Source organism: Crocodylus siamensis, chromosome 13 (genome assembly GCF_052110815.1).
Source record: "Crocodylus siamensis isolate JL-2025a chromosome 13, ASM5211081v1, whole genome shotgun sequence".
NCBI lineage: Eukaryota > Metazoa > Chordata > Crocodylia > Crocodylidae > Crocodylus > Crocodylus siamensis.
The window spans coordinates 35,373,057-35,400,165 of NC_143407.1; the positions used below are offsets into that span (position 1 = coordinate 35,373,057).

The 27,109-nt window shown below is 44.4% G+C and overlaps 1 protein-coding gene across 7 annotated transcripts in view; it reads left to right on the plus strand.

The window, feature by feature from the left end:
• Window positions 1-25,332, plus strand: part of TRIM37 (tripartite motif containing 37) — a 41,177-nt gene extending 15,845 nt beyond the window's left edge. For 2 of the 7 annotated variants that reach the window (XM_090026223.1, XM_090026227.1), the window contains exons 9-25: window positions 314-438; window positions 2,441-2,491; window positions 4,264-4,345; window positions 6,306-6,382; window positions 8,487-8,666; window positions 10,233-10,347; window positions 10,679-10,891; window positions 11,343-11,482; window positions 12,153-12,259; window positions 14,259-14,459; window positions 16,605-16,916; window positions 17,111-17,242; window positions 19,786-19,972; window positions 20,780-20,898; window positions 22,713-22,877; window positions 23,992-24,076; window positions 24,588-25,332. In XM_090026223.1, the coding sequence (XP_089882349.1) occupies window positions 314-438; window positions 2,441-2,491; window positions 4,264-4,345; window positions 6,306-6,382; window positions 8,487-8,666; window positions 10,233-10,347; window positions 10,679-10,891; window positions 11,343-11,482; window positions 12,153-12,259; window positions 14,259-14,459; window positions 16,605-16,916; window positions 17,111-17,242; window positions 19,786-19,972; window positions 20,780-20,898; window positions 22,713-22,877; window positions 23,992-24,076; window positions 24,588-24,591 (2,295 nt within the window). In that variant the 3' untranslated portion in view covers window positions 24,592-25,332. Of the gene's footprint in view, window positions 1-313; window positions 439-2,440; window positions 2,492-4,263; window positions 4,346-6,305; window positions 6,383-8,486; window positions 8,667-10,232; window positions 10,348-10,678; window positions 10,892-11,342; window positions 11,483-12,152; window positions 12,260-14,258; window positions 14,460-16,604; window positions 16,917-17,110; window positions 17,243-19,785; window positions 19,973-20,779; window positions 20,899-22,712; window positions 22,878-23,991; window positions 24,081-24,587 lie in introns of those variants that run through there. The other 5 variants (XM_090026225.1, XM_090026224.1, XM_090026226.1 and 2 more) reach the window with 5 other exon arrangements.
• Window positions 25,333-27,109: the final 1,777 nt, after the last annotated feature.

Sequence of the window (27,109 nt, forward strand, 5' to 3'; positions counted from 1 at the left end):
GGCGTATTTCACTCTATTGTGTAATGTAATGTTAAACTAATCCTGCCAAGGCCCAGTCAGGTCTCATCTCCAGATGTTTTGCTATCATTGACAAATGTTTTTTTTTTTTTTGGCTTGTTTTTTGCTTTTTGTAATATAATAGCCTTTCAATGAAAATTCTAACTAATTTAAGTATGTTGATTTGGGAGCAGCGTTGTAATCTCTCCCCCTTTCAACCTAAGTTATTTGTTACCTTTTGCATTGATGCTTTTTATTTAAAAATACTGTTGCCTTTAATGACACCGAAATGTGTTATCTGCATTCTTCTGCACAGCTACGATCATGCAGTAAGAGTGAATTGATATCTAAGAGCTCGGAGATCCTGATGATGTTTCAGCAGGTTCACAGGAAGCCTATGGCATCTTTTGTCACTACCCCTGTCCCTCCAGACTTTACAAGGTACAGCTTTACATTTCTTATATTTTATAGGATTTGTCAGATCTTGAAGGCTATTTTAAAGCATTTGGAGGTGGAGTTTTTTTAATTTTTTTTTTTTTACATGAGACTGATTTCTTGCATACCTAAATGGTTTTGAGCCTTGTGGAATGCTGGGTGTGGAGAAAAATGAATAAACTTTCTCCTAACTTGGAGTATTCCCAACTGTGCTCTAAGAGCATATAGCAGTGTATAAAGCTGAGGGGACTGAACTGGTGCAATTTTACTGTGCAGGAGGGTGGCTGGATGTGGGGATGTGCAACCCTGGTACACAGCTAGGATAAGAACAAGCTGCTGTACAGCACTGTGAAGGCTGGAGGAATGGGGAGCATTGCTGGAGAGACCCCCCCACATCCACCCATAATCTGGTAGGTCACTGAAGGTGCTTGGTCATTTGGCTCCAGCAATGGTGGTCTGTGGGGGGGATTACTCTCCTCTTCCTGGCGTCTAGCTTGGTTTCTCAGGCTGAATCCTGAGTCTGGATTTACCTTTATATGCTAAAAATAACCAGTTGCTTCCCTTGTTCACTTCACCGTCCTCCTAGGCTGCCTTTTATGCTCCATCAGGGCTTCCCTTGTAACTGATGTTAGGCTGTAGTGTCGGCTGAGGTGGCAGAGAGTGGGATCCAGTTTGTATAATGGAATAAGCAGTACTCGCTTGTATACCGATTGTCCTTCTTGCCCTTGCTATTGGGGACATTCAGCGTATAATTGTAAGGCTCTCATGAGATACTTGTGCAGGTCACCTTTAGTACATAGTAGAGCAAAAACGATTGGCTGGCACAACTTACTTTTGGAAAGGAGTCATCAGTGTGGGTTTATGAAGAGAGCTTTCTGTATAGTAGGCTGGCTGACTGCAGGATTTCTCCAGATAATTGACGGCTTGGTGTTTTGAGGAATTTTGAATTCCTCAATTCTTGTAGGTTATATCAAGCCATTGGGCATGCTTTTAAAATAACCTGAAAAACATTACCCTACGCTGCTCTCCTAAACTAATACTTAAAATTCATCACTGAGAAACCTTTTTTAAAATAAATATTTATTTTAAAAGGGTTGGTAGGGTCTTCTGTCTTCTGAAACATGAAGTATTTAGCAAGCTTCATGTTATTTTTTTTTTAATTTCAGATAAATACATGGGCTCTAGTTTTACGTTTTCTGGTTGTTAACTAATCTATCATGGTAAACTTTCTAAAGGTCACAGCTGGTGTTTTTAAGCCACTTGCTTTCTCTCCCTGTGACTTTTAAGCACGTTGAACTGTTTTTGTGTCAGTTTACATAGGGACAGGAGAAATATGTACTGTCTATGTAATATAGATAAGGTGTGTCAGTTAGAGGGGCATCTGGGAGAGAGATAATTTTGACAGTGGAATCAGACAGATATATTGTGTGCTTTTAAAAATATTCCCCAGAATATTTTGTTTTCCCAAAGGAACTTGAATTCTTCTAAACACGTAGCTCATATAAACCCTTTCTGGTCTGAGAACAGTGACTGATTTTTCTCTAATGGGCTCTAAAAATTTACTACCAGTGTGGCAGACACCAGGTCACGTAGGTCATTGGGACCCTACAGGAAATTGCAGTGTACAGTTCTGGTTTCATTTCCAAGCTGTGTGAACTGTAAAACATTTATAACTTAAATGGAGGAAAAAAGCCTTAGAATTGTAGGTTCTAATTTCAGATGTTACATATTAGTTACATACTAGTGCCCACGCACAGAGGATATGCTTTTGTACCTTTAAAACTACAGCATGGTGGCATTGCTGGCTTATTAACCTTGATGTCCTCTCAAAGATCTTGAGTGTGATTTTTTTTTTTTTTTTTTTCCCCCAGAGTTGTTTGAATAATTAGAACTGTCCTCCTAACTTTCAGTGATACTTGTGCATGTCAGTGATGTGATGTGAGCATTTTGTAAATTCCACCTTTACTTCTGGGCCGCTTTCTTCAACTCACCTATGTTTTCTTCCCAGTGAACTAGTACCAGCCTATGACTCAACTACTTTTGTCTTGGAAAACTTCAGGTAGGAATATGTCCTGAACAATTGTCTGTGTTGTACCAGTTAGTTTTTAAGCCACTGAATTACTCCCTGTTAGAAATCAGTAGATACCCAAGTGCAAATGAGGAACTGAATCGATGTCTTGATTTGCTTCTACAGGGGTGCATCTACACGTCGTCATATGGCACTACGGCAACATAGCATTCATGTGGGTCTACATGGGATTGGCAGCTATGTTGCCGTAGTGGTGCACTTCCTTGGTATAGCGCGCCTCTACAGTGACGTAGTGGCAAAATCTAACTGTGCGTGGGGTTCACAGCATGGCATGGGCAGTTAGTGCACTGTGCTTAAGTACTTGCAAAAGAAAGTACTAAAGCACAGCACCGTAGCAACATCGCTGTACAGCAACATGTAGAATCATCTGAGAAACAGGAAACAAACCACCTGTTAAATAGGCTGCTAAACATCTTACTCTGCTGAATGGCAACTATATAACTTTGTAGTTCCAAGCTTAAACACTAACTTTACAAGGAGTACTTGCATAGTATCTTCACAGGCACTTAGTTCTGTACAAGCCTGCATTGTTCTGGATTGACTGTAGACTTTCACGTCAACATTAAGGAATTCATTTTAGAATATATTGATTAAATTGGCAGTAATATTTGCAGCTAAAATGTTTTGATGATAAATCACAGCTTATTTCAGTGAGGGTTGATAGGAGGTTTAGGAGAGAATGGTAGCACCTTTTTTCTCTTCCTTAATCTGTTGCTGTCCTCTGGGTCTTCCCGTTGCAATACAAGCATGCTTTAGTTCAGAGGTGGCCAACCTGGGGCACGGACAGCGCGTGTGTGTGTGTGTGTGTGTGTGTGTGTGTGTGTGTGTGTGTGTGTGTGTGTCACTTGGCAGACTGGGGAGGGGACCAGTAGGGCCGGAAGCAGAGCCCCGATCCAGCGGCAGAGCATCAGAGTGGCACTCAGGGCAGATGTGGGGCAAATTTGTGGCATGCCTGCCAAAAAAGTTGCCTCCCATTGCTTTAGTCTTTTCCGTTTTAACCCTATCTTGACCTCAGTTATGTCTTCAGGTATCGCCCTCCATGTCCCCTTTCCCTTTCATTTTCAGTATATTGTTTCCACTTGGTGTTTGGAGTTTTTCCTCCAATTTGATCCTAAAATTTTTCCAGTCTCTCTCTCACCCCACCCACCAGATGCATCTCATTCAGTATTAACTTTATTGACACCGGTTGCCCCTTTAACAAGGGGCACTTATGCTTTCTGCCATGTTGCCCTTTTTATGTGTGGTCACCCTTCATGAATATCTACAGTTACCTCATTGTTCTCTTCCAAAACATTCCTTAAAACTCTCCTTGCCCATGTTGCCTAAAAAATAATAATTGACAAAGCTTAGGCTCTTGTGTACTGAGACCCAGCCAGTCATGCTAATGAATATTGTCTCCCTGTTTAGTTGTTCTCCAGTCTGCCTGTATCCTTTTGTCTGTTGACTTACCCTTGGTTTATTTGCTGTAGGGCAGGAACAGTCTTATAAAGCTTAAAGTACAGTATGGCAAAGTATTGGCTCCAGGAGATGGCCTGGAAAAACTAATGTGTCCTTTTTCATCCCTGACTGCTCAGATAGCCTCAAAATGCTGCCGGTTTTGTTTTCTACTTGTTTTTGTTTTGTTTCCTTATTGCAGCAAAAAGCCTAGTCCTAATGTGCGAATAGAAAGTATGCAAGTTCCCTTCTCCAGGAAGGGTTTGCTTCCTTTGCAATTGCATATTTTTATTTCTCTCTCTTGACAGCACTTTGCGCCAGCGGGCTGATCCCGTTTACAGTCCACCTCTCCAAGTGTCGGGGCTTTGCTGGAGACTAAAAGTTTATCCAGTGAGTTTTACATGCACCGAAACGCTCTTTCTGTTCAACTTTTATTACTGAATTAGTATAAATTCTGCATAGTCAAGTAGCTTAAACTTTGGTTGTGGAAACACTGAAGTCCACAGGGAGAAAATAATGTATATATAATTCAGTCTTTTCTTGTAAGCTATCTAATTCAGCAGTAGGGTTGGTACCTCAGATCCCCTGCACAGATTTGTGTTGTTTGAGTGAACTGAGAGCAGCAGTAGGTGGATGTTGTCTTTAGGAACCAGGGTAGTCAACAGCTATGGCACTGGGTTAGGACTTGGGTGACCCTAGTACTATTTCTGATGCTGTCACTAGCTTGCTCCGTGACTGTCTGGCAAGTCATTTTCCCTCTCTCTGCCTCGGTTTCCTGATCTGTAAAATGTGGTTAATATTTACAAGGGAAGCATTCTGCTGCAAAGCACTGGGTCAGAGTGGTGTGCAGTTACTACTGGTCTCTGTTCAAAGCTCTCTGCTGGGTTGTCAGAAATATGCAAGTGGGGACATGACTGCTATTTACAGTTCTTTTTTGTTTTTCAAGGAAATTGAGAGCTGTTCAAAGAATGTCTTGAGCCTTGCAGCTCTGCTCGGGGCTGATCCAGAGTCCACAGAAGCTAATGGAACATTCCCATTGACTTCACTGGACTTTGTGTTAGTGCTAAAAACAGAGTTTCAGCATGACAGGTGTCAGGTAACTAGTAGGTGCTGCCATCATCTCGGCCTATGATCTCTTAAACGTTTGCAGGACTGCAGCTAAACTGGTTTATTGTGTGTGCATTTATACCTGGAGGTATTTGTAGTCTAAGTACATAAGTACATCCTAATTAGCTGAAATTGTTTTTGGGAGATGGGAGAACGCAAGGGCATCGCTGTTGGAAGGGAATTTGTCCTGTGCGGTCTCTATCGCTGACATTTTCAGCAGAGACATCATGTGTATGGCATTTTTCATAATCTCATTGAGGTGCAGCCTTCTGACCACTGAGGTACTTGCATGCATGAATGTTAAACCAAAGTAGCAAAGGTTCACATTCCTGGTTCATGTTCCTGCTGAACCTTCGCGTTTTGTCAAGGCTTTCGGGCAACTCTGGATACTATTAGAATTGCCCGTGGAGAAAAATTATTCTTCCTGTTCTAAGTGATTCGAGTACCACAGTGGCTTGCTTGGCTTGCTAGCTAATATAGGTGGACTTTAATGGAATCGCATTCTTCTGCTGGGTTTGCGCATACGCACAGTTCTGTTTTGCACTGAGCTGGAGAGGTGTAAAAGAGCCCAAAATGTCTCAAATTCAGTCAGCCACGTACATGATTCTCACAGGATGTAAAATACAACTTAGACTCATTCAACAATAGCAGTAGGTTTTTCTTTCTGTCAGTGCATAGGAGAAGGGCTTTTTGCAATGTAATGCTGTTGGGTTATAGAATCTAACTCTCCCCCGCACCAAAATGTAGCTGTGCGTTTATTTAAGAAAACTGGCTCTCTCTAAACTTTGTTGTTCATGCCAAACGTTTGGTAAAAGCTATGAAGAAAAGGTTTGACAATATATTTGTGGTTAAGGGAATTTGAAAGCTTTGCTCTTATTTTGCTGTCCTCTTAATGCATAGCTTCAGAAAAGAAACAGGACTAGAAACTGGAGCACTCACCAAATTATTCCAGTTTACACGTATTTGAATTACTGAAATGCAGTTTCCGTGATTCCGATTACAACTGTCAAATTCTGAGAGAGTTTAGCACTTGGCAAATGTGTGACGGTGGTGTCACAATTCTACCTTAACTTAAGCTACGGTAGTGGTTTTTAGCCATGGCACAGTAAAAACACATTTTGTTTGACTGCTTTGACCTGAGGCTGTAAAATATTGTGTATTTTAATTCTGAATCATGAACTTATACCCTGTCCTTGTTTGACCCATTAATAATTGTACCTCCTTTCTTTTTTTTCTTTTAAAGGATGGAAATGGAGTGGTGCGTGGTTACTATTTGTCCGTGTTTTTGGAGCTGTCTGCTGGATTGCCAGAAACATCCAAGTAAGGAAATGGCTATTATTTAAATGTCTCTCATAATTCTTTGTGGAATTCATAGAGCCTTATAAAGCATGATCCAAACTTTGTACCTTTGCTAGAGCTTGGTCCAAGGCCCCTTGACATTAATAGAATGGTTCCCATCGACTTAACTGGACTTTTGAATCAGGTCTTTAGTGCCCTTTTATTAATAGAAAGGTGGGACACAGATATTAAGGGGGCTGCCCAAGGTGAGAATTAAGTCAGTGATAAAGCTGATAATAAACTGAGGCATCCCAGCTTCCAGCCCTGAGATTGGCTTCCTAGACCAATCTCTTTCTAAGTGAAATGTTTTTAGGATACTTTGTGCACTCTAGATTGGAAATGGAGCCAGCAAATATTCCAGGGAATGAGTTCTAGCCAGCAGTTAAATGCTAATTCCCTGGGAGCAAGCATGGCTACACTTGGAGCAAGAAAGTTTGCAGGACTCTGTCTTTCCAAGGAGACTGACTGAGGTGTGTTTGGAACTTCCTTTGCCTGTGAAAGTCTGACCTGCAAGGCTCAGAAACTACAGCTTGGCAAGTGGAGAGAATCTGGAACTAGAGCGCTGAGCCCACTCTGGAAGGGTGCGGTAATAGTGCTGTGGAAGGGGTTTCAGACTGACAGCTGAGTAGCACCATTCAGGTCAAGGGGAGGGTCTCGGTCACTGAATTTTGGGGCCTGCAAGGAAAGATTCAAGGCCTGATTGATGCAAGGACCTTCCTGAGATGGCTGGGTACTCATTCTGATATAAAGAGCTGGAGAGGAGGTGCTGGCAGGTTTGAGTAACAGGAGCTGCAGCCTTCTAACATCTCCTCTTCTTGTCCATCGTGAGTTAAGAATAAAAATACAGTTACTGAAAAGGGAATAGGACGCTTGCCTTGCCTGATGTTAAGAACTTCTGCCAATATTTAACACTAGCGGTACCCCACTAGCTGCAGTACTCTTTGCACTGTGTGGGAGATGGCCAAAAAGGACCATTTCGTGGTTTTTGCATACACCGGTTTTTGCTGGACTAGGGCTTTATTATTTGCATGTGGCTCAGCTTCCCCTCCCCAGTGTTATGTGACATGTATGTAGCCCTGCAAAGAAATGTGCATGCAGAGGACGTGTGTCTACAAAAAGCTTATGTAAGAATTTTCTAAGTAGTGATTATGGTTTGTTAACTGAGTGCAACTACTCTCAACTATTTGCATACATTGCAAAAAGTAGAGAAAACATCCTAGAAATGTTGTTTGTGTATGTATAAAACATTTTAAATGTGTTCTTTTTCTCCTTAAAAGCTCTAAAAATAACATTTAATCCACAAGGACACAGTTGATATGAAACCATATTTAGAGCTGACATTTTAGGGGGAGAACAACTTATTTTCTCTCTTTTTCTTTTTGTGTGTATTTGATAGCATTGTCTCCAGTCAGTTAAACTGTTTCCTCTGTGCTGTTCTACACAGAACCAGGAGAGAGCAAGTCTCATGAATGACGGAAGAACATGATTGTCAAATCTTTAAAATATGAAATGGGGACTTCGTTGCAGGGATTCTCCCCTGCTCTTACCTCTTGCTTTGTTAGGTCTGAGGCTGTCCTTCTAATTTGCTGGTTCATGAAGAGGTCTGCCTTCACTTTACAATCTGTCTGCTGTCAATCACATCACACTTGTTTCATGTGGAGTAGGGCGGCAGACACTCAGCGCTCTGACTCCAGATTTTATCTGTGCTGACACACTTAGCCTTTGACACCAGCGGCCTAGAATTCCTGCCTCGAAGCACTAATAGACTATGTTACCACTTAGTGTTGTGGTGGAGCCCTGATTGCTGTTGTTTAAGCTGTTCAGTTTATAAATACATAAATCCTCCAGCTTGTCTGAAAATGTAGTGTTACTTGCCTCTTGACTTAGCCTTAGGTCTTTACTACTTAGAAGGCGTGTGTTCCCTCAAAAATCATTCCGTGTGCTGTACACGTCCAACATGGGGAAAGTCTCTGTGAAATCACCCTTTTTAGTAGAAACTTCAGAAAAATAGTGCATTTTTTTTCTGTTTGCTTGTTATACTGAAGTCTGGCTTGCTTTCTTGTTTCATTTCAATTTGCATTTTTAGATACGAGTACCGGGTAGAGATGGTTCACCAGTCCACCAACGATCCGGCTAAAAACATCATTCGAGAGTTTGCCTCTGATTTTGAAGTTGGCGAATGCTGGGGCTACAACAGATTCTTTCGCCTAGACCTGCTTGCCAATGAAGGGTATTTAAACAGACAAAATGACACAGTAATTCTAAGGTAAGAGAGAGGTTTTGTGTTTCTTGCCATCGTTTCATGAAAGTGCTTGTCAGCGTAGGAAATAATTAAAATAGATTAATTCAAAAAATAGTGTGACAGGTTTTGTCACAAAATAAAAGGATTTGGCTCTTATGAGCTTCTGAAGAGAGTGTGCTTCAAGGAGGTGGGGGAGATTTACATAGATTTCTTTGAGATGAAGCAGTCACTTGCAGAACTACTATTTGACACTAATAGGTCTATATCAGATATCTTTAACTAGCAAATTTCAAACACTTCAGGAAGATTCTGTATGTCCTCATTTTCAAAGCTGGGATAATGCATTTCCCTGCTTTGGGCCCCACTATGAGTGCAGGGGAAGTTGGAGCAGGGAGCAGTATTTCTAATGGATATAGAACCAACTCTTTTTGCCACATTATAATAGATAAAATGGGTATGTTGCCCTTCTGCTTCAAGTAGTTTCTTACTTGTCCCACTCGCTCCCATTAGAAACCACTTGGGATGTATCAGAAATATGAATGTGTGTGCACAGGGATGGCCATTGGACTTGCCAGCAACTGAAAGATGATGTAATGTCAAATCCTCCTTGGCTGCATCTCACTCTGGAAGAACATCATGACAATCTGTGTGGGCTACATCGTTTAAATAACGCTTGAAAAAAAAATAGCATTTTTCTATTTGTAACTGAAACACCTTACCTCTAGGAAGACAACACCCTAAACTTTTTCACACCTCATTTCTTTGTCTGATTAAAGAAAAAGTTTTCTTAATGTCTTCTCTTTTTATTTGTTGCATTTTTAGTTCTGCAGCCATGTTTACCCCCAGGAAATACCTAATCAGTAAAAAGCCTGCATATTAATCATTCCAGTGATTTGATTAAAGAATGGTTAGAGGTTTGCTGAGCTTTTCAGGAAGTTTTGCTGAGGTGTCTTTCATTACATTTGGAACTGTCACATGAAGCTGATTTGCACTTCAGGTTCCATGCACTTTCGAAGCCTGAGGAAATCTGATTTTAAAGACAGACTCTTCTTTTGAGGGTGCATCTATGCTGCAGAGTATTGTTTTTTTTAAAATAAACCCCTGATCCAGTTTGTTTAGGGGTAATATAGACTGAGAACCATACTGTCTCCTATACCCAGGCTAACCCATCGGGAGCTAGCTGAGGTACTTCACTTCTACAAAGCACAGTGCAATGGGGGCTGGCCCTTCTCAAGTCTGAGTGAGCATTGGCTTGTCCTCCTTGCTTTGTAAGGGCATTTTTAACACAAGTGCCTTAAATAGACTTAACTGCCATTACTGCAGGACATGTGCATGGATCCAGCTAGTATGCAAAATGCTTTATAATCCTGCCATACTCGGTAGAAGATAATTTAGCCTTTTAAATGCCTTCTGGGGTTGATCTCTTCTGATATTCCAGAAAGCTGTAATCTTACCTGGTAAAATTGTACTAGTGTTTTGTTCTGTGTTAAATTTTTATCTCCAGACTGTAAACATTGCAAGCTTTTTAGATGAGTCTTTGCAAGCACTGTAATTTTTTTTTTTTTTTTTTTTTTAATGGCTTTTTTTAAGATTCCAAGTGCGTTCACCTACTTTCTTCCAAAAGTGTCGGGACCAGCATTGGTACATTACTCAACTGGAAGCAGCTCAGACAAGTTACATCCAACAGATAAACAACCTTAAAGAGGTAAGCAGGGGTGGGTTTGGATGCCAGTTCTGGAGATGTTAATCTCTTGTAAGGCTCTTTGCCAGAAACAAATTCTTATCTCACAGTGATTAATGCTATGTTATAGTATATGGAGTCATTCTTTGAAGTGGAGTTAGTGACTGGCCACTAAATTGAGGTTTTATTGTCAGGTATTTGGATACCTGCTGCTACTTTTAGTGTTGATAGGGCTGGGTTCTTCTCTGTTCATGATCCTTCATACTGAACCCTTAAAATCTGTGAAATAAAGCCGCTTTTTGTAATTTGTCTAACTTACTTGTCTCTTACTGTGTGTATTTTAACATATTTTAAGAGACTTGCAATTGAGCTTTCCCGTACCCAAAAGTCACGAGGCATGTCACCTCCGGACACTCATCTTAGCCCACAAAACGATGATGGGCTGGAAGCAAGACCAAAGAAACCTGGACAAAATTCAGAAGTGCTACTTGAGAATGTCACCGCTCTGGCATCTGTGCGAGATACCAAGGATGAGGAGGAGGACAAAATCCAGCAGGAAGACTTCAATGTAGGAAACATCTTCTGCTCAACTTTTTGCCTTCTCTCTAATATACTCTCATTGTAGAACTAGAGATGTAGACGTGCACTTGTGCAATCCAAATCATAATGTACATTCTCCACAAAAGTACAACTAATGGGTATTGAGGGAAAAGGGTAGAGACTTTTAAAGGCACTGACCTTCAGCGTACGTGGTAGCAAAGAGTTTTTCTGTAAGGGAGAAAGTCCAAATTATAACTCATTGGTGAACAAATCTGAAAATTCAGCTTCCTGAGGGGCGCAGCCGTGCCTCAAGGCAAACGCCTCGTGTGCTGCACTTTCAGGTCCTCCTGATTGCTGGGCAATCTTACTGTCTGTTGTTGGGGCTTTTTCTGTTTAGAACCTTTTGTGTGTAAAAGGGCGAAGGGAAACGTTGCGCTGAAGAATTACCTTATGCCAACGTTCTTGTGTTGTCGCTGCAGCACGACCTCTCGGATGGAGATCTGGAAGTTGAACTTGCTGGAGAGGATGAGGCAAATCACCTTGATGGTGGCAGTAGCTCGTCTGCCAGTTCAACAGCCACAAGCAACACTGAAGAAAATGATATCGATGAAGAAACGATGTGAGTGAATTGCAAAGTCTCCCCTGACTTTATCCTCTTGTCTCCTGGTCTGATGTTCATTCCCATTGGACTGACTTTGCATATCGTGGTGGTGGAGTGTTGCATTGCTTTCTGACAGATCAGGGACCAAGAGATGGACAGTAATTTGGAGTAGAAAGACAGGATGTCAGGCCAGAAAGGAATGCTCTGATTTTATTTTCAACTTTTGTTTTTACTCAGTTCGCTGGCCAAAGATATATTGCGTACATCTTGTGAACGGCTCTTTCCAGGGAACAAAATTCTGTTCTTGTTGATTAACACTCTTACAGTATGTAGGTATATTCTGAAGGTGTAATATTTAAGAGGGCGGTGGGTAAGATATTAAGTGCTATGTAGAACCAGGATACTCAAGCTTCAGCCTGTCAGTAGTAGGATAGTTAAAAGGATGCTGTCAAATCCAGATGGTTAACGTGCCACAGTCTTGCAGTGTGTACGAAGAGTGGCAAAATGGGGTCCTAAAACTTCTGTGCTTTGAAGCCTGAAGTCCACACTTTTTTGAGTCAAGTAGCAAATAATGCCTTTTAATTTTTGTGATTTGGGGGTCCATAAAACCTTTCAGGAATGTTCAGGTTTTTGAAGATAGTTAACCTCATAATGTTGAATTGGAGTTTGCTGGGTTTCCCTTCTGAAGGTCTGGAGAAAATGATGTGGAATATGGTAGTAATATGGAGTTGGAAGAAGGAGATCTCATGGATGACGCTGCTGCTGCTGCTGCTGCCGCCGCCACTGGAGCATCAGGTATAAAAAGAAATATTTGGAATTGAAGATGCAGTAGCTCATCACATTCCCTCCCCTGCTCTCTTCACTGCCACGTCAGAGGCATCACCAAGCTGCGTATTCTGCGGAGTTTGCTATTTTTGGAAATGCTGCATCACATAGTGTTTACTGGTTATTGCAGTAGAGGGCAAATGACTCATTGGTTCAGGGAAAAGTCCTGAGGAGCTTTGTTGGCTGTCCTGACAAATCAGTTACAGCTGAAGTTTCTCTGTGAGCCTGCATCTTTTTTTAGACTTTTTTTTTTATTCCAGTCAAAATAGACCAGCAAGCCTAGCTCTTCTACTGTGCTAATGTCACCATGCCCCTGAACGCTTGACACATTTCCTTCAGATCTTACAATGCCACTTTTCCTTAATCTTAATTATGTGAGGGGGATGGAATGTATGAATCCTTTTAAACACCAAGCAGGAATGGAGTTTGGATATACATAAACGTGCTCTGTAAGACTGCTTGCAGTGTAAAGGTGAATTTGGTTTAAAATCTAAGCCTAGGTTGTCTTTCCTGCCCCCCTGGTAATTTATTTTTAAACTATTGAATCTGTTTAAGGGCATTCATTAACTAGTGCCCACAAATAGCACTGGGGGAACAAATGTGTGCAGCAGTAACAGATTTGATAATGATCCAGAACGGCAGCATTCCTTCACTCCTTGCTCTTTTCACTCTCCATATTAACTTCTGTGTTATTAGCAATAATCAATGCTATGCCACGGATAAGCTCTGCCTCTTTAAATTCTTGGGAACCAGACAGTTGTGATGAGCCTGACTAATTCATTTAAGAATGGCATTAATCAGTTAAAAACAGAGATGGGGGTGTTGATGTTGATAGAAGTGTTGCATAGGGTGTTTTTTGCTCACAATTTTAGTAGCTCTTGCTTTAATTCAAAGAGTTGTGGAACCAGTTCACTTTAAGGAAAATGTTTCACTTTTAAATTGCTCCTAGTGCTTTTCCACTAAATACTGATAATGCTGTTCGTAGTCACCTGCCTTGGAAAGCAGCCCTACTGGGCTGTTGAGACTAATCTCCCAGATTAGGACTGTAGACACAGTGGCTGGGTCTTGGTTCTTAGGAGATTCCTAACTGCTGGGTAATGGGAACATGTGATAGCGCAAAGTGAAGCTTAATTGAAGATCTCCCTCGACCACATAAAGGAAACCTTAATTTAAAAAAAATACGTAAATCGATAGAGTGAGTTAATGTTCTTTTACGTGATCAAGGCAAATACCATTGACTTTTTCCATTGCTCAGGCTGCTATGAAAGGCTTTCTGGCTTCTGTCAGTACAGCTATTTTTTGTCAGAGTGCTTTTAGAATCTGTCCGTATGTAAAAAACGCTTTTTACTGAAGCTCTGTTGTGTTGCCCTGAAAGCCTTCCAGGATGGCGTTCTGAAATTGGACCAACGGTTTGCAAGGGCCGATCCCTTCTGACTCCTGGTTCACCCAACTTTAAAACCTGCTGCTAGAGAGGGGCTGCAGCATTTTTGTGCATGCAGTGCTGAGGGAGAGTCACTTGACTTCATTATAATCTGCCTGATCCCTTCTAAACTTTTCATTCTATGGGTGTTAAAGACCCTCTCTCATTTTTAATGGTCTTGATGTTCCACCAATCAGATTATCCTTTGTTCTGCAATTCTGCTGTCTGTTAGATGCTCCTGGAAATGAAGCTTATATTTCACAGATTGTTTTTAACTTATTTCAATTAAGTTATATTTATTTTTGCTTCAATCTTAGACTGACTAATGTAACCTTAGGTCCCTAGCATATTAGTAAACCTTCTGGTTTATTTTTAACTGTAGAAAAAATGTTGTTTTCTATGCACTGATACACCTCGCTAACAGCACCCCCCCTTTCCAAAATTGTAGATCCACCTGTGGGGACTTCTAGCTTCTCTGCCAAGTAAATCCTGATGTGCACTTATGTGTGCTTTCCCCACAGCTTGGAGGACTTGTGCTTTTTCTTTCAGGTAGCAGCCATGGCTATGCCAACCCAAGCAGCAGAGCATCAAGGCGGGGAGGAAGTAGTCTTGGCTCAGCAGCCAGCAGCAGTTTGCTAGACATAGATCCCCTGATCTTAATCCACTTTTTGGATCTAAAAGACAGGAATGGTATGGAAAACCTGTGGGGGCTACAGCCACGTCCTCCTGCCTCACTTCTGCAGAACAGAGGTAAGTGGTGCATTTAAAGCAGGTTTTATGTCTTTTTCTTGAGGAAGATGTGCATCAAGTAGGTATCCATTTGTCTGCCCTGCTCATTTTGAAGTGGGGCCAGTGGAGATGGGTGAGGAAGAATGTCACTGAGTTCTTGGGAGCCGTTGATAATGCAACCTTGGTGACGCCATGGCATTAGGTATGCCATTAGGCTGATAGGTCCTGACCTTAACTTTGTGAAGCAGAAGAAAGATGCCTCGAGGTTAATAGAAATCCGTTGCAACGACTATTGTAGAGGGTCAGTTACTCCTCGTGTGCTCTATTAGGGAACAATTAGTAAATTAACTCCACGCTCTTAAATAGATTCACCGTGGCTGACACTTGTTTGGGGCTACCCAGCCCACAGCCACCATATCTTATTGCAGATCCCTTTCAAGCCACCATTTGGTGGCTTAATAGGGCAGAAGAGAAATGCTAGTTCATCTGATGCATGGATGTGGTTTTCCTCTTGCCATAGTCATGACATTTACATTACTGAATCGAAAGATGAAAAGCAAATAGTTTTGCACTTTGCAGTTAGTTTGTAGCAAGTGCAGCTCCAACAAGAAGCAGTTTGAGGCAGAGTGAGCTGCAGATAATCCTGGGCTGTGAACCGGAGGCAGCTGCTGTCAGGACTGTGCTTTGCCAGAACTAGAAAGAGCAGCTGATGAGAGGAGGGAAGGCTTGCATTACTGGCAGTGCTGCCCAAACCCAGATTCAGACACTCCCCCTCCCCCCCCCCCAAATGAGGGACTGTGCTAGTTTAGGATGCTTACCCCAGAATCAGTATCATCTATTTTGCTGATACCTCCTAAAGACCTGACTCTGGTGCCCATGGCTTATTCGGTCATCCTGTTAGAAGCAGGCTTCTGGCTTTTTTTTTTTTCAGGACTGGCTAGGTTTCACCTTGATTTCCAAGTGCCATTGAAGTTGACAGCTCTGAGCCAGGTGAATTTGCAGCGAGACACTTAAAGGATTGAAAGCATTACAAATAGATTTCAAAGTAGATCTAATGCTGACTTGTTACGGTATAGGCTCACCTATGCATTATCTCTTAGCTCTGATCTTGTGCAGCCAGTTCCCTAAGGGAGTTTTTCACTTCAGACTCTTTCTGAACTGTCAGTTAATTTGAAATGCATATAAAATTCATGCTGGTATCCAAGAAATGCATTTGCCATCAGACTAGTGAGCAGGTGAACTCTCACACCTGCCTAGCAGTAAGAATTGGCTCCCTTCATCATGACGGGCACACAAAGGGAAAGCGCAGCTCCCAGCACTACAGAGCTGTCTTCTTGCCCACTTCCCCCCTGAGGTTCAATGGCTGAGAGAGCTGCTGTCTCCCCAGACAGGAGGAAGCTAGTGGAGGTGAATTAAGTGAGATGAAATAAGATCATCTTGTGTTGGGCACCCATTGCCCATTTGCCTGCTGGAGGTAATACAGGAGGGTTTAAGTGTTAACACAGGAAGTCTAAAACGTGTGCGTGAGGAGGGTGGGGGGCAGTCTGCACCTCAAGAGCTGATGGTAGCAGAGGCTTTGTTAGAGAGCATATGGCAGTCCAGGGTTCACATTATCACTTGTTGCTAGTGTGAACAGGATAACACTGTTCTAGTCCCTATTGAAGTGTGGTTTTGACAGGTGCTGACATTTTTTCTTTACACTCTTCTATTTTCCTAGCAATTAAAGGTATAACATGGATATCTGCTAACCTCAGGGGGGAACTGTGTTTTGCATTAGCCCTTTCTCTTAGCAGTGTAGAGGGCCCGTGGCTCCTAGCTGTGTTAATAGGATGGGTAGGTTAATTTGGACCAACAGGTATAAAAAATCTGAAGCTAATAAAATAAAAAATACTTGCTAATGGGATGTTAAACCTGTTTCGCAGCATTTGCAACCCAAATGTTGCAGCCTTATGGCAGTGCTGCAGGACCCAAATGTGAAATGGATGCATTTCCTATTACATAACCTGGCAGACTTCAGAGAACACGTGAACTGTGTGAAAATAGTAGGGCAAAACAAGTGAGGTCCCACAAATCTTTTTAACTTCCTGAGGCTATTAACTTGTCAGCCAGTCCATTCTCTGGGCACTTTTTAACCTTTGTGTCCCTTCAATCTTTCCTCTTCTAAAGCATCATCCTATTCTCTAAAAGATCGAGACCAGCGGAGGCACCAGGCCATGTGGCGCGTGCCCCCTGACCTGAAGATGCTGAAGAGACTCAAAACTCAGATGGCTGAAGTTCGAAGCAAAATGTCTGATGTGAAAAACCAGCTGTCAGAAGTAAGAAGCAGCAACACAGGCTCTTGTGATGGACAGCCTGGCTTCCTCCCTGTTGACCAGGGGGCTCTGGCTGCCTGTGGAACAGACAGCTGCAGCAAGCTACAAGAACTGGGGATGGAGCTCTTGACAAAGTCATCGGTTACAAGCTGTTACATAAGGAATGGTAAGTGTGGGGGGAGGGGAGAAGGGGCAATTATAACTGTCACTTCCCTAGACTGCAGTTGTATCCAGGAATAGATGTCTGCCGGTTAAGCTTGTGCTGAGTTTGATTACTCAGAGTAAATCTCTGTTGAGAGCTCCAGAAGCATGAAACCAGCCCACCCTTGTATTGAAAGAAATTAAATACTTCGTTTGCAGCCACAAGTAAGAAAAGTAATTCGCCCAAACCTGCCCGGTCTGGAGCAGCAGGCAGCCTGTCTCTGCGAAGAGCCATGGACTGTGGGGACAACAATCTTCGCTCAAAAGGAGACTGTCTGACTTCCTCTGAAGGTAAACCTGGAGTCTAGAGAGGTGCCTTGTAACGTTTCCAGGAACCTCTTGTAAGAATGCTTCTAAGAAGTTTGCCCTTGCCCTTGGGAGAAGTCTGTCTGAAAATGTACACATCACCTACTTTTCTTAAATAGATCGTATGTTATAGAGCCAGTACAGCACTTCGTGGACCAGGCACACCGTTGTACTAAGCTTTTGCGTGGCAAGATACAGGAGGTGATAGCACCTCCCTACCTGGCACCGGTTAGGTCCCATCTGAGTACTGTGTGCAGTTCTGGGCTCCACATTTTTAAAAAGGACATGGAAAAATTAGAGTGTGTCCAGAGGTGGGCAACAAAGATGATCTGCCTGGAGTGCAAATTGCACAAGGAGAGGCTGAAGGAGCTAGGCGTGTTCAGCTTGCAGAAAAGGCACTTAAGAGGGGACATGATGGAAGTCTTCAAATACTTGAAGGGTTGCCATCAAGAGGAGGGAAAGTACCTTTTCTCTCTTGCCACAGAGGAGGATGTGGACCAGTGGCTTGAAGGTGCAGCAAAGTAAATTTAGATTGGATATTGGGAAAAACTTCTTCACTGTGAGAGTAGTGAGGCAGTGAAGCAGACCCCTAGGGAAACTGTGGACTCCCCATCACTGGAGGTGTTCAAGAGGAGGTTGGGTGGCCACTAGTCGGGGCTGATCTACGCATAGCTGTGCTTGTTTCCTACCACGAGTATTTCCCATGCTTCAGGACTCTGCTGGCTGCTCCCTGCCCTTCCCCTCCCCAGCTTTTGTTTCCTGCTGTATGTGTCTGGGTGTGTTTAAGCTTCCCCAGTTGGCTACAGCTAAGGTTGGGGACTTCAACTGGGGTGTGGCGATTCTTCTGCTAGGAGCAAAGCTGGAGGTGCCTGGCTAGAGGGTCTTGTCCTTCTGCTCTGGGTCAGACTTACTGCCATATTTGGAGTCAGGAAGGCACTTTACCCCATGGTCAGATTGCTGTGGACTGTAGGGGGTTTTGTCTTCCTGTGTAGCGGGGATCATGGCCTTCTGCCCAGGATCGCTTGAGTGTATATTGACAACATTTTATAAAAGCAGGGCTTTGGCCACGGTGGGTCCCTCACTTAACCTGTGGCAGAGTACATGTTTGGTCTATGTTGTGTTGGGATTGAGGGTAGAGTTTAGATGAAGGTTTTATGGGTGGTTTGGATAGGGGTGATCCGGCCTCAGGCAGGCGGGTGGAGTAGGTGACCTGTGGAGGTCCCTTCCAGCCTGACTTCTCCATGACTCCGCAAGAGGAGACTGAGGATCTTGTGGCTGCTACAACCTTATCAGGGGCCAGCAGCAGGGACTCGGGGAAAGTCTGTTCCCCAGGGCCCCCCTTGGAGGCACCAGGGACAATGGCCACAAACTGAGGGAGGAGAGGTTTAGGTTGGATATTAGGAAGAACTACTTCACGGTAAGGGTGGCCAGAGCCTGGAATATGCTCCCAGAGAGGTGGTGCTCTCCCCTTCCCTGGAAATCTTCAAGAGGAGACTGGACAAGCACCTGGCTGGGGTCTTATGACACCCCCACCCCCCCGAGTGCTCCTTCCTGCCCATGGCGGGGGGTCAGACTCGATGATCTGTTCAGGTCCCTTCCCACTCAGTGATTCTATGACTCTGACACTGCTGTTCAGCACCGCTCCTGCTTTGCGTTCCAGAGGCATCCTTGTTCTGGCAGTAACCTCTTGCCTTTTTAAAATAGTTTGAAGACCCTATTTTTGCAATCAGTCTCTTGTAATGCTATATTTTAACTTGTCCTTTATTAGCCAAGTCTCAGAAGTTTGATTCTTCCACTGCCTATAGGGCAATAGACAATTCTACTTAATGTTCTTGGGAGACTTATTTCTGCGACGGGTGTCAGTGGAAGTGGATGCTGTGGTCACTAGACAAACTCTCTGGCTTTTCAGTGCAGCATCATGGGTGGCAGTTCCAGGAAAGCTGTACTACAGAAATCTTGAAATGGAGGGTCCCAAGCAAGCATTGGGAGAGGTTACTAGCCTTGCCCTTTCCACAGTGCTAAACAGATGTGGGATCTAAGGGAGAGCTCCTGGGATGGGGGCGTGGTGGAAATCTCTACCCTGCTGATGTAGCAACCATCACAACTGCTGCCACGAAGGCTGCTGCCCAGGTGCAGAGACCTGCCTTTGCACGTTCATAGCATAGTTGCTGGATTGGAGCATCTGCTGCTTAAACAAAGCAGCGCACTGACTTCTCGGTGTTGTCCGCCTAGCTAGCGAATGGCCCCAGTTTTCCTTCTGCGTATATCTGAGCGATGTGTCTACCCCAGGAAGTCTTGTATGGGTGGTCCTGACCTTGTGCTCTTGGAAGCAGGAACTGTAGAAGAGACCTGCCCACAGAGCTCATGAAACCATCCTAATGGCAAATACTGCTTAGACAGGGACATTAAATGCCGGTTATCTTTGCCAGCATTTGCCACCCAAATTCATAATCCAATTTGTGTCTTTCACTGAGTGGATTTGGGAAATGTCTTTGTTGCACTCTAGAACTTGCTGCTGCTTTTCCCAGGTTGCATAGGAAGTGCGAAGCATAGCACTAGGCATGGCTCCCCCAGGCCCTTGGCCATTGGTGCTGCTGGTGAGGCGTTGCTGAAGCCAGAGGACAGGCATTGCGAAGGTTCAGATTGTGATGTGGGGGTTCCTGGTTTGAACGGTTTAAGTGCTGCGGAGAAGACAAGGAAAGCTATTGCCCTGGGGTAAGTTCTTCCCTTGCCAAACAAGCCACTACAATCAGGTGTGTGCAGCCAAGAGGGCAAATGACTTTGGAGCTCTTGCTCCTGCAACTGATGCCTCCAAGGCACCTGCCATGGTCCACGCATGGGCTGAAAGTCCCTCCTGTTGTTCCTTATGTAGAATGGGGTGGGATAGAGCAGCTCACTTGAATAACCGCCCTGGCAGAAGGTGGTGTGGTTTGCCTGCTTTGGTTGCAGTCTCTTGCTTATTTTCCTAGTATTTCTCTCCATAAGCTCTCCCAGAGGAGTTGGTACATGGCTTCTTTCTGTGGGAGAGGGCTTTTTACCTGGAATCTACTCCCTTTTTTGTTGCTAATTTGAGAAGTCCCTAAGTACAGTTTAGTTCCCCAAGATGGGACACGGGTGCCATGAACTAAGCAGCTGAGTTTCTCTGCATACCCAGCAAGTGTCTGATGGGGTGGCCTCTTGGCTCTGTGGCTGTCTGTGATGTGAGAGGGCAGCTTGAAGAAGGCTGGCTTTAGGAGAACTGAACTTTTCCATTGTAAGTATGGGGTAGAGACACAAACTCCAGAGGCTGGGTGGTTCAGTGGTGTACATCAGAGGAAGAATGCTGCCTTGGGAAAACCAGCTTTCTACTTCTAGCCACAACTAGAGCCCTGTGAATAATCCAAGTAGCTTCAAAGTTAGAGGTTTCCATGGATGTGGGAGAGGCTCAGCTGGTGCTATCCAGCAGGTAGCCGGAGCAGCCGCCCCACGTCTGCACTGAATGCTTTAGGTGCTATAGCATGACTCTCCCACCCCCTTTTCAAGGTCAGGTTCTAAAGGATGTCGTACAGAAGGAGCACCGACAGCTGATCTGGAAAGCCACTCGGAAACTGGGGAGCTCCAGGCCGTGCTCTCTGAAGTTGCCTCGGCAGGGCCAGAAGAAGGTAAATAACCCTAGGAGCCATGTGGCGACTCGTCAAGCCCTACCACTTCATTTCCCCAAATTGGTGTGTTTAAAAAAAGCCCTACTTGGTGGCTGAACTGTGCAGCATTTGGTAGATTCATTATAAATGCAGAGCGGGGGGCTGCTCACAGGGTGTAGGTGTCTCAGAGACATGATGCAGTCACAGTACAATAGGACTCTAGAGAAGCAGGAAGTATTTTGAGGAGCTTTCTCTTAGTTTGGGTTTCTAGTTTAGTTTCCCACCTCCAGATGTCTGTCTTCATGTCCTATAATTAGGCAGACAGTTGTAAAAAAAAATAACTGCATCTAAATATGGGTGTCACCTATGCTATTTTAAAATCTAGCAGGAAACCTTGAGCGTAGGGCTTCTGCTTTCTGGGGTAATCACAGTGGTGGCTGGCACCACGTCTGCTTTGGGACAGCTCTTCAGTCTAGTCTAAAGCAGACTTTCCAGCATGTGAGTCCACTATTTCCTGGGAAAGCTGGAAGGTATCTTAGCTATTGAAAACAAAGGTTCCAGTCTCTTTGTTCTTGCTGAATCCTTTTCATGCTGGAGGACTGACTTATTGATGGTCTGTGTGGAAGAGTGGCTTTTTTTCTTCATATCTTGTTGAAACTCTGCTGCCTTCCACCTCTGCACTAATTTGAATTTCAATGACTGAATTGTAGCGCAAAGCCTATATTAAGGTGCCAGCATCCATCTCTCTCTGCAGTGTGCAACATTGTGTAGGTGTTGGCATTTGCAGAAGGTCTCGCAGTGACATAAAACTGAATTTCTTCTCTTAGTCACTGCAGCATGATCGTGATGCTTCCTGCCGTTCTCCTGCTCTAGAAGGGAGCTGTAACAGAAAACATGTTTTTTAAAAGTAAAATATTTCATTGTTAAAACCCCAGGAAACGCATCTTACAATTTATTTCCTTTGAGAGGGGTAGAGTCGCAAGAACAGAGCCATATCTCAGCTGCGAGAAAGCAAATTGCTAGGGTTAGTTGCGAGTCCTGAGAACTAGATTTCTCAGTCCTTGGAACAGGCAAACCTACTCCTCCATCTGGTTTGAATCGGGGATCATCATGTTATGCTTATGTGTTTTAAACAGATATAGCTCTGGAAAATATTGAGAGGCTGGTTGTAGGATTCTCATGTTAAAATATTACTTGCCTAATTTTGCTCAGACACGACACTTCTGAATTCCACAGTGAGTCAATGAAGTGTAGCTTTGCCAGGTTTTAGGGCCTGGCCAACTTGGACAAAGCAGTTGGAAGACCACCTGAAATCAGTGATTTCTCAGCACTTGTTTGAGCTGCAGTTGTGATAAAACCTTAAGGGTAAATGAGTGTGGGTACAAGGTGAGGTCACACGAAGTACCCCATTAGTTAGCTCTTGTGCTAGCCACTGGTGTATAGATGCACTGCAAGTCTGGATCGTTACCAGCAGTCTGGTGAAGCCCTGGGAAAGGTGGGCTGGTAGCTACCTGAAGACAGCAATGAAGCTGGGAGGAAATGCAGGTGGCTGAGTTTGCACTTGGAACACAACAGACTCATATAGGGCTGCTCCTTTGAATCAGGCTTCTGAATAGCCAAACCAAGCTGGAAATGGTCCGCAGGTGGCTTCTGCTGCTCATCCTTTTGGGTAGATGCGCTGAGCTCCAACTGTGCCCACTGCTCCTCTTCCTTGTTCTGTGGCCGAGTCCTGGCACTGGCTGTTGGTGCACCTTGGGAGTGGCAGGAAGCTGAGGAGCTTGGTGATGGGATTCTCACTGCAGCTGTTACTGAGCATTATCCTTTGCTCCATGCAGCTGGGCTGTGCCAGAAGCATGTCCTCCACCTTCTGCCGGGCATGAGCAGTGACAGCGACATTGAATGTGACACTGAAAATGAAGAGCCGGAGGATGCCGCATCGGCCTCAGATGGGTTTAACCATGCCTTTGCCGTCCAGTCCTCGAGTGAAGGTAGAACCCTCGGTAATAACACGCAGTCAGAGGGCAGATGTCCAAGGGCCAGCCCTAACCTGGCTTGTGTTTTATGTGGGTAAATGTCATCTCCCAGGCCAAGAGACTGGCAGTGCTGTGCAGGTGTTAGACCCCAAGGAGCATTTGCCAACGTTACTGGCTTGAGCTTGAGGTCTTGTTTAGTCTGCCTTTTATTACAAGACGGGGACAGAATTTTACCTCGTTCTGAGCTGAAATGACACTTGAGTCCTTTCACACTGCACTTCATCTAAGCAAGGGGGGACTTTGTTCATGGCAACCTAGCGGACATCATTCGTCTAACTTCAGCAAGGCAGAACCTCGTGCCCAGCTTGGAAGGCCACAGAGCAGTTATGGTGTCATCCACCTCTGGGTGGTGAGCATGTCCTGAGAACAGGCCCCAGTGTCCCTGCAGAGCTGCAGCATTGAATGGCGAGTTTGGGAAGTGTTTGGGGGCTCTGTGGTGTCAGATTCGCACTCGCCGCTGCCCCCCACCCCCGGCTTTCCAAAGCAGTGGCTTTCCAGGTTATCTCCTCCACAAACCTAGCTGGCTTTTGAGCAGAGCAGTGGACTTGGGTGCAGCTGTCTGCCTCATTTCCACTAGAGGAAATGGGCAATAAGTCATGAGACCTGAAATAAGATACCTGGTAATGAGGGTGCCTCCTAAATGACAGTAATCTGCTTAGGAGCGCTTCAGCTTGGTTTTAAAAGGAGTAAAAGTCTCTGCCAACTCTTGTTCTGTGAAAACATTAGAAACTTCTCATGGGGCTACTTGGAAGTTGTTCAGCTGATTGCTGAGTCTAAGGAGGCTGGGTAGTGGTCTGGCATCAGCGTCAAACCTGGGTCTGGATTCCTTACTTGGAACCAGCTCAGTGGCTGATTCTGAATTAGGCTGCAGAACTCCACAGCAAACGTCGAATCCGGAGGTGACAGAACAGTCCAAACACTGCCATTGGAGAGCAGCCCTGTGCAGAGCAAGGGTTTTATCTGCTGTTAAGAATGAAATCTCAGTCTCCTCAAAACTTGCAGATCATGGAACCAAATACTTCAGTTAAATTAGAGTAGTTTGGGGTGCCAGGCTAAAGGATCATCTGTAACTGTCTTTCAGTCCTAGAGCTGGGTTCCATGTTTCCTGAAGGTGATCAGACGGGTCCTGAAGATCTCGGTTTTGCCACTGGTGAGGACAGTACCAGGTAATTGAACGCTGCTCTGGTGGCAGGTCTGCTTGATCCCAGTCATCTTGAAAAATCAGGGCTGCTTAATATTCTCAGCTCTCTGGCTTGAGCTTCCTGTTCCTAGATCCCCAAATGAAACACAGGGCAGTGTGCATTCCCGTCAGACTGAGAGACTGTGGAAGGGGAGGATAGAGGGGAACATAGTGCACAGAATAATTAATAACCTGCCACTTGCAGCTGCTTCTCAGAGCAGATTCGTTTGTGGGTGGAAGTTGGTGAGATCCTGGCCCATGTCCGTGATTTTTCTTTTTACATAGACTTTTAAGACCAGTTTGTCCCTCCCTCCTTCCCTACCCATGCCTGACTGGTCTTCAGTTATCAGAGGTTTCATATCTGTTCTTTCCGTGGGAGGGTCTAGATTTCAGTGCCTTAAATCCTTCACACCCTTCCTGCCTAGTCCATAAACCATAATTGCTCTAATACAGGCCCTGTTTAATGAAATAATTGTGTATGATTCTCTTTGGGCCAGGTAAAGGATTGGGTTGGTGACTGCAGAAGACTGTCTTGAAGAGCTGGGTTCACACTAACCTGCTTATGCCCCTGAGAAGAGGTACTCTTGCCACTGGAGCTTACTTATGCCATCAGGATTGTTCATGGTAGAATAAGCTGACTTCATTACATTCTGTAGTTCTTCCTCACCGCCTTGAAACCTCTGCATAGGTCCTCCTGCCCTGTGACAGCCTCTTATAGCAGAAAGACTGCGTTCCTCTTGGTTCAAACATATTCTCTGAACAAATGTTCGAAAGGTGCTGGAGCCCTGCGAGCATGCTTGTCTAGTGACTCTGAGGCGGGTGCAGTGGAGGAGATGTAGGAATAGCTGTGCCAGTAGAAATGCAGGGGACCCTACAGATATGTTTTAACTTAATGTTAAAGAGGAGCAGCCTCTCCAACCATTAGTTACCCTCCTCTTCCGTCTCCACCTTGGACCAACTTAGAACATGTTGCCAAACCTTTTTTTTTTTTTTTTTTTTTTTTTTTTGCCACGGTGCATTGCATTTGAGCTGCTAAACAGTTTGTGAAGCTACAACGAAAGCTGAATAACTGGCTGTTGAAAAAGCAAAGGTAACTGTAAATGTTCGTAGAGTGTTCCTGTCTCATCTTGCTGTATGTGCTGGAGTTTTTTGTATGTAAGACTGTTCCCCTGTGTAAGTGCTGTGTGATTCATAGTTTAGTTTGAAACTTTGCACTTTGTTAATAAAATGAACATTGAAATACAGCGTGAAATTGTTTGATGCCCATCTATACACAGGTACAATTGCAGGTGCTTACGCATTTAAAAAAGAAAAAACAAGACTCTCTTTATCCTCTTGTGCTGCACGCCTGCGTCTGCGAATTATTCAGCTGAAGTTGGGATTGTTTTTCTTCTCTTTTTGGTTGCATCATTAATAGAATTGAACATTGGCAGCTGAGTGTAGGAGTTAACGGTCCATCTGGGCTTTTTTTTTTTCAAAAATGCACTGTGTTGGCTGTTTGATGTGGAGTGTTTGAGGTGGAGCTGGGGCAGAACCTACCCAGTGAAAGCAGTTGCCTAACAGCCGTTCTCAGTCGCTCTGGCACTGGACCTCTGCCCTCCTGTTTCTTTTCAGCGTCTATCTTCCTCCACTATCGCAGAACTTTCTTTAAAGAATTAGCCATATCATGTGCACTCTGATCCCTGTCATAAGCACGGGAACAATGATAATGGTGCGTTGGATGGAGGCAGGAGGGGTATGAACTGATGTTGTTGTTCAGTATCCTTAGCTTTCCCATTCTGTTGAACTCAGGCCGGGGGTTTGTGAGGGTGTTTCTGAATTGAGGCTGGTTGAAACCACGTCCTCCTCAGCCAAGTTGGTTTTAAGTCATGTAAGGGTTAAGGGCATGGTAGGTTGGCTGTAGAGGACTCGACTCATTCCAGAGTTACAAGCCCCTGCCCTTGCCCATGTGTTTGTCAAGACTGGGTGACACTTTTACCTGGTAGATTTTCTGCGTGTTTTAGCACAGGTTCTCTTGCTCCCGGGACTCTGCAGCGACTGATCTGTTAGCGAACATCAAGGTGCTTTAGGGTTTGACATCCTGCCCTGCCTGATGGTTGAGTCGGGCCTTTGGAGCAGACATCCGACTAACAACAGGTTACTCACAAAGGCTTTTTCCTACAAAGAACTAAAACGATCCAGCCTCAGCTGGGAATCCAGCAGTTTCCTGTCCCCCACGATGCAGGAGTCTAAAGTCAGTGGCTTCCACTTTACTGTGGAACTGCTGAGTCTGTGGCTCAAAGCTTCTTGAAGTTTAATTTCAGAGACTGCGTCTTGGCTAAAGTGCTCAACTCCTGCCAAAAAAAAAAAAGTCTGTGTGGCCGTACCAAGGGCTGGCACTGGTTGTGACAGTAGCACTGAGTTGAGGCCCCCACTGTCCCTCCCAAAGAAAGCTGTGAGCTGGCCTGTTACTCTACAGCTAGCCTGGTTCTAGCTTTGTCTTCCTTATCAACGTGCAGACCAGCCAGTGTTTCCTGTGCCATTCTGAATGGAGACGCATGTATTCACCGCACAAGGAAAACCTGTAATTAGTCCCTGTTGCTGTCCATGGAGGGGAGAGGTAAAGTCGGTTCACAGATCCCTTCACCCAGGGTCCCAAGAATAAATCTGTGGTGAAGACTGGCATCGAGCTGCTTTCTAAAATTCCCAAACTGTCTGCTTTCAAGGGAGTTTGAATACAGGTGCCTGTGGCTTGCATGTGGAAGGCAATTGAGTGCAGACCCTGTTTCCTGGCCATTTGGACTTGGGCAGGGCCTGAGAGGGAGGTGTTGCTTCCCTTCCTATGGAGTTGGCACTTCAAACACTTACACAAGGGGGAAATGGTGTAGCTATTGCACAAGCCAAACCCTGCAGTAAGAGCTGCAGCCGGAGTGTCACTTACACAGTCTATACCCAATTCTGCCGTTACTTAAGATGCAGGCAGGTCCGCATTTGTACTTGAATCACTGATCTCCTCTAGCTGCTTGAATTCCCTCAGCAG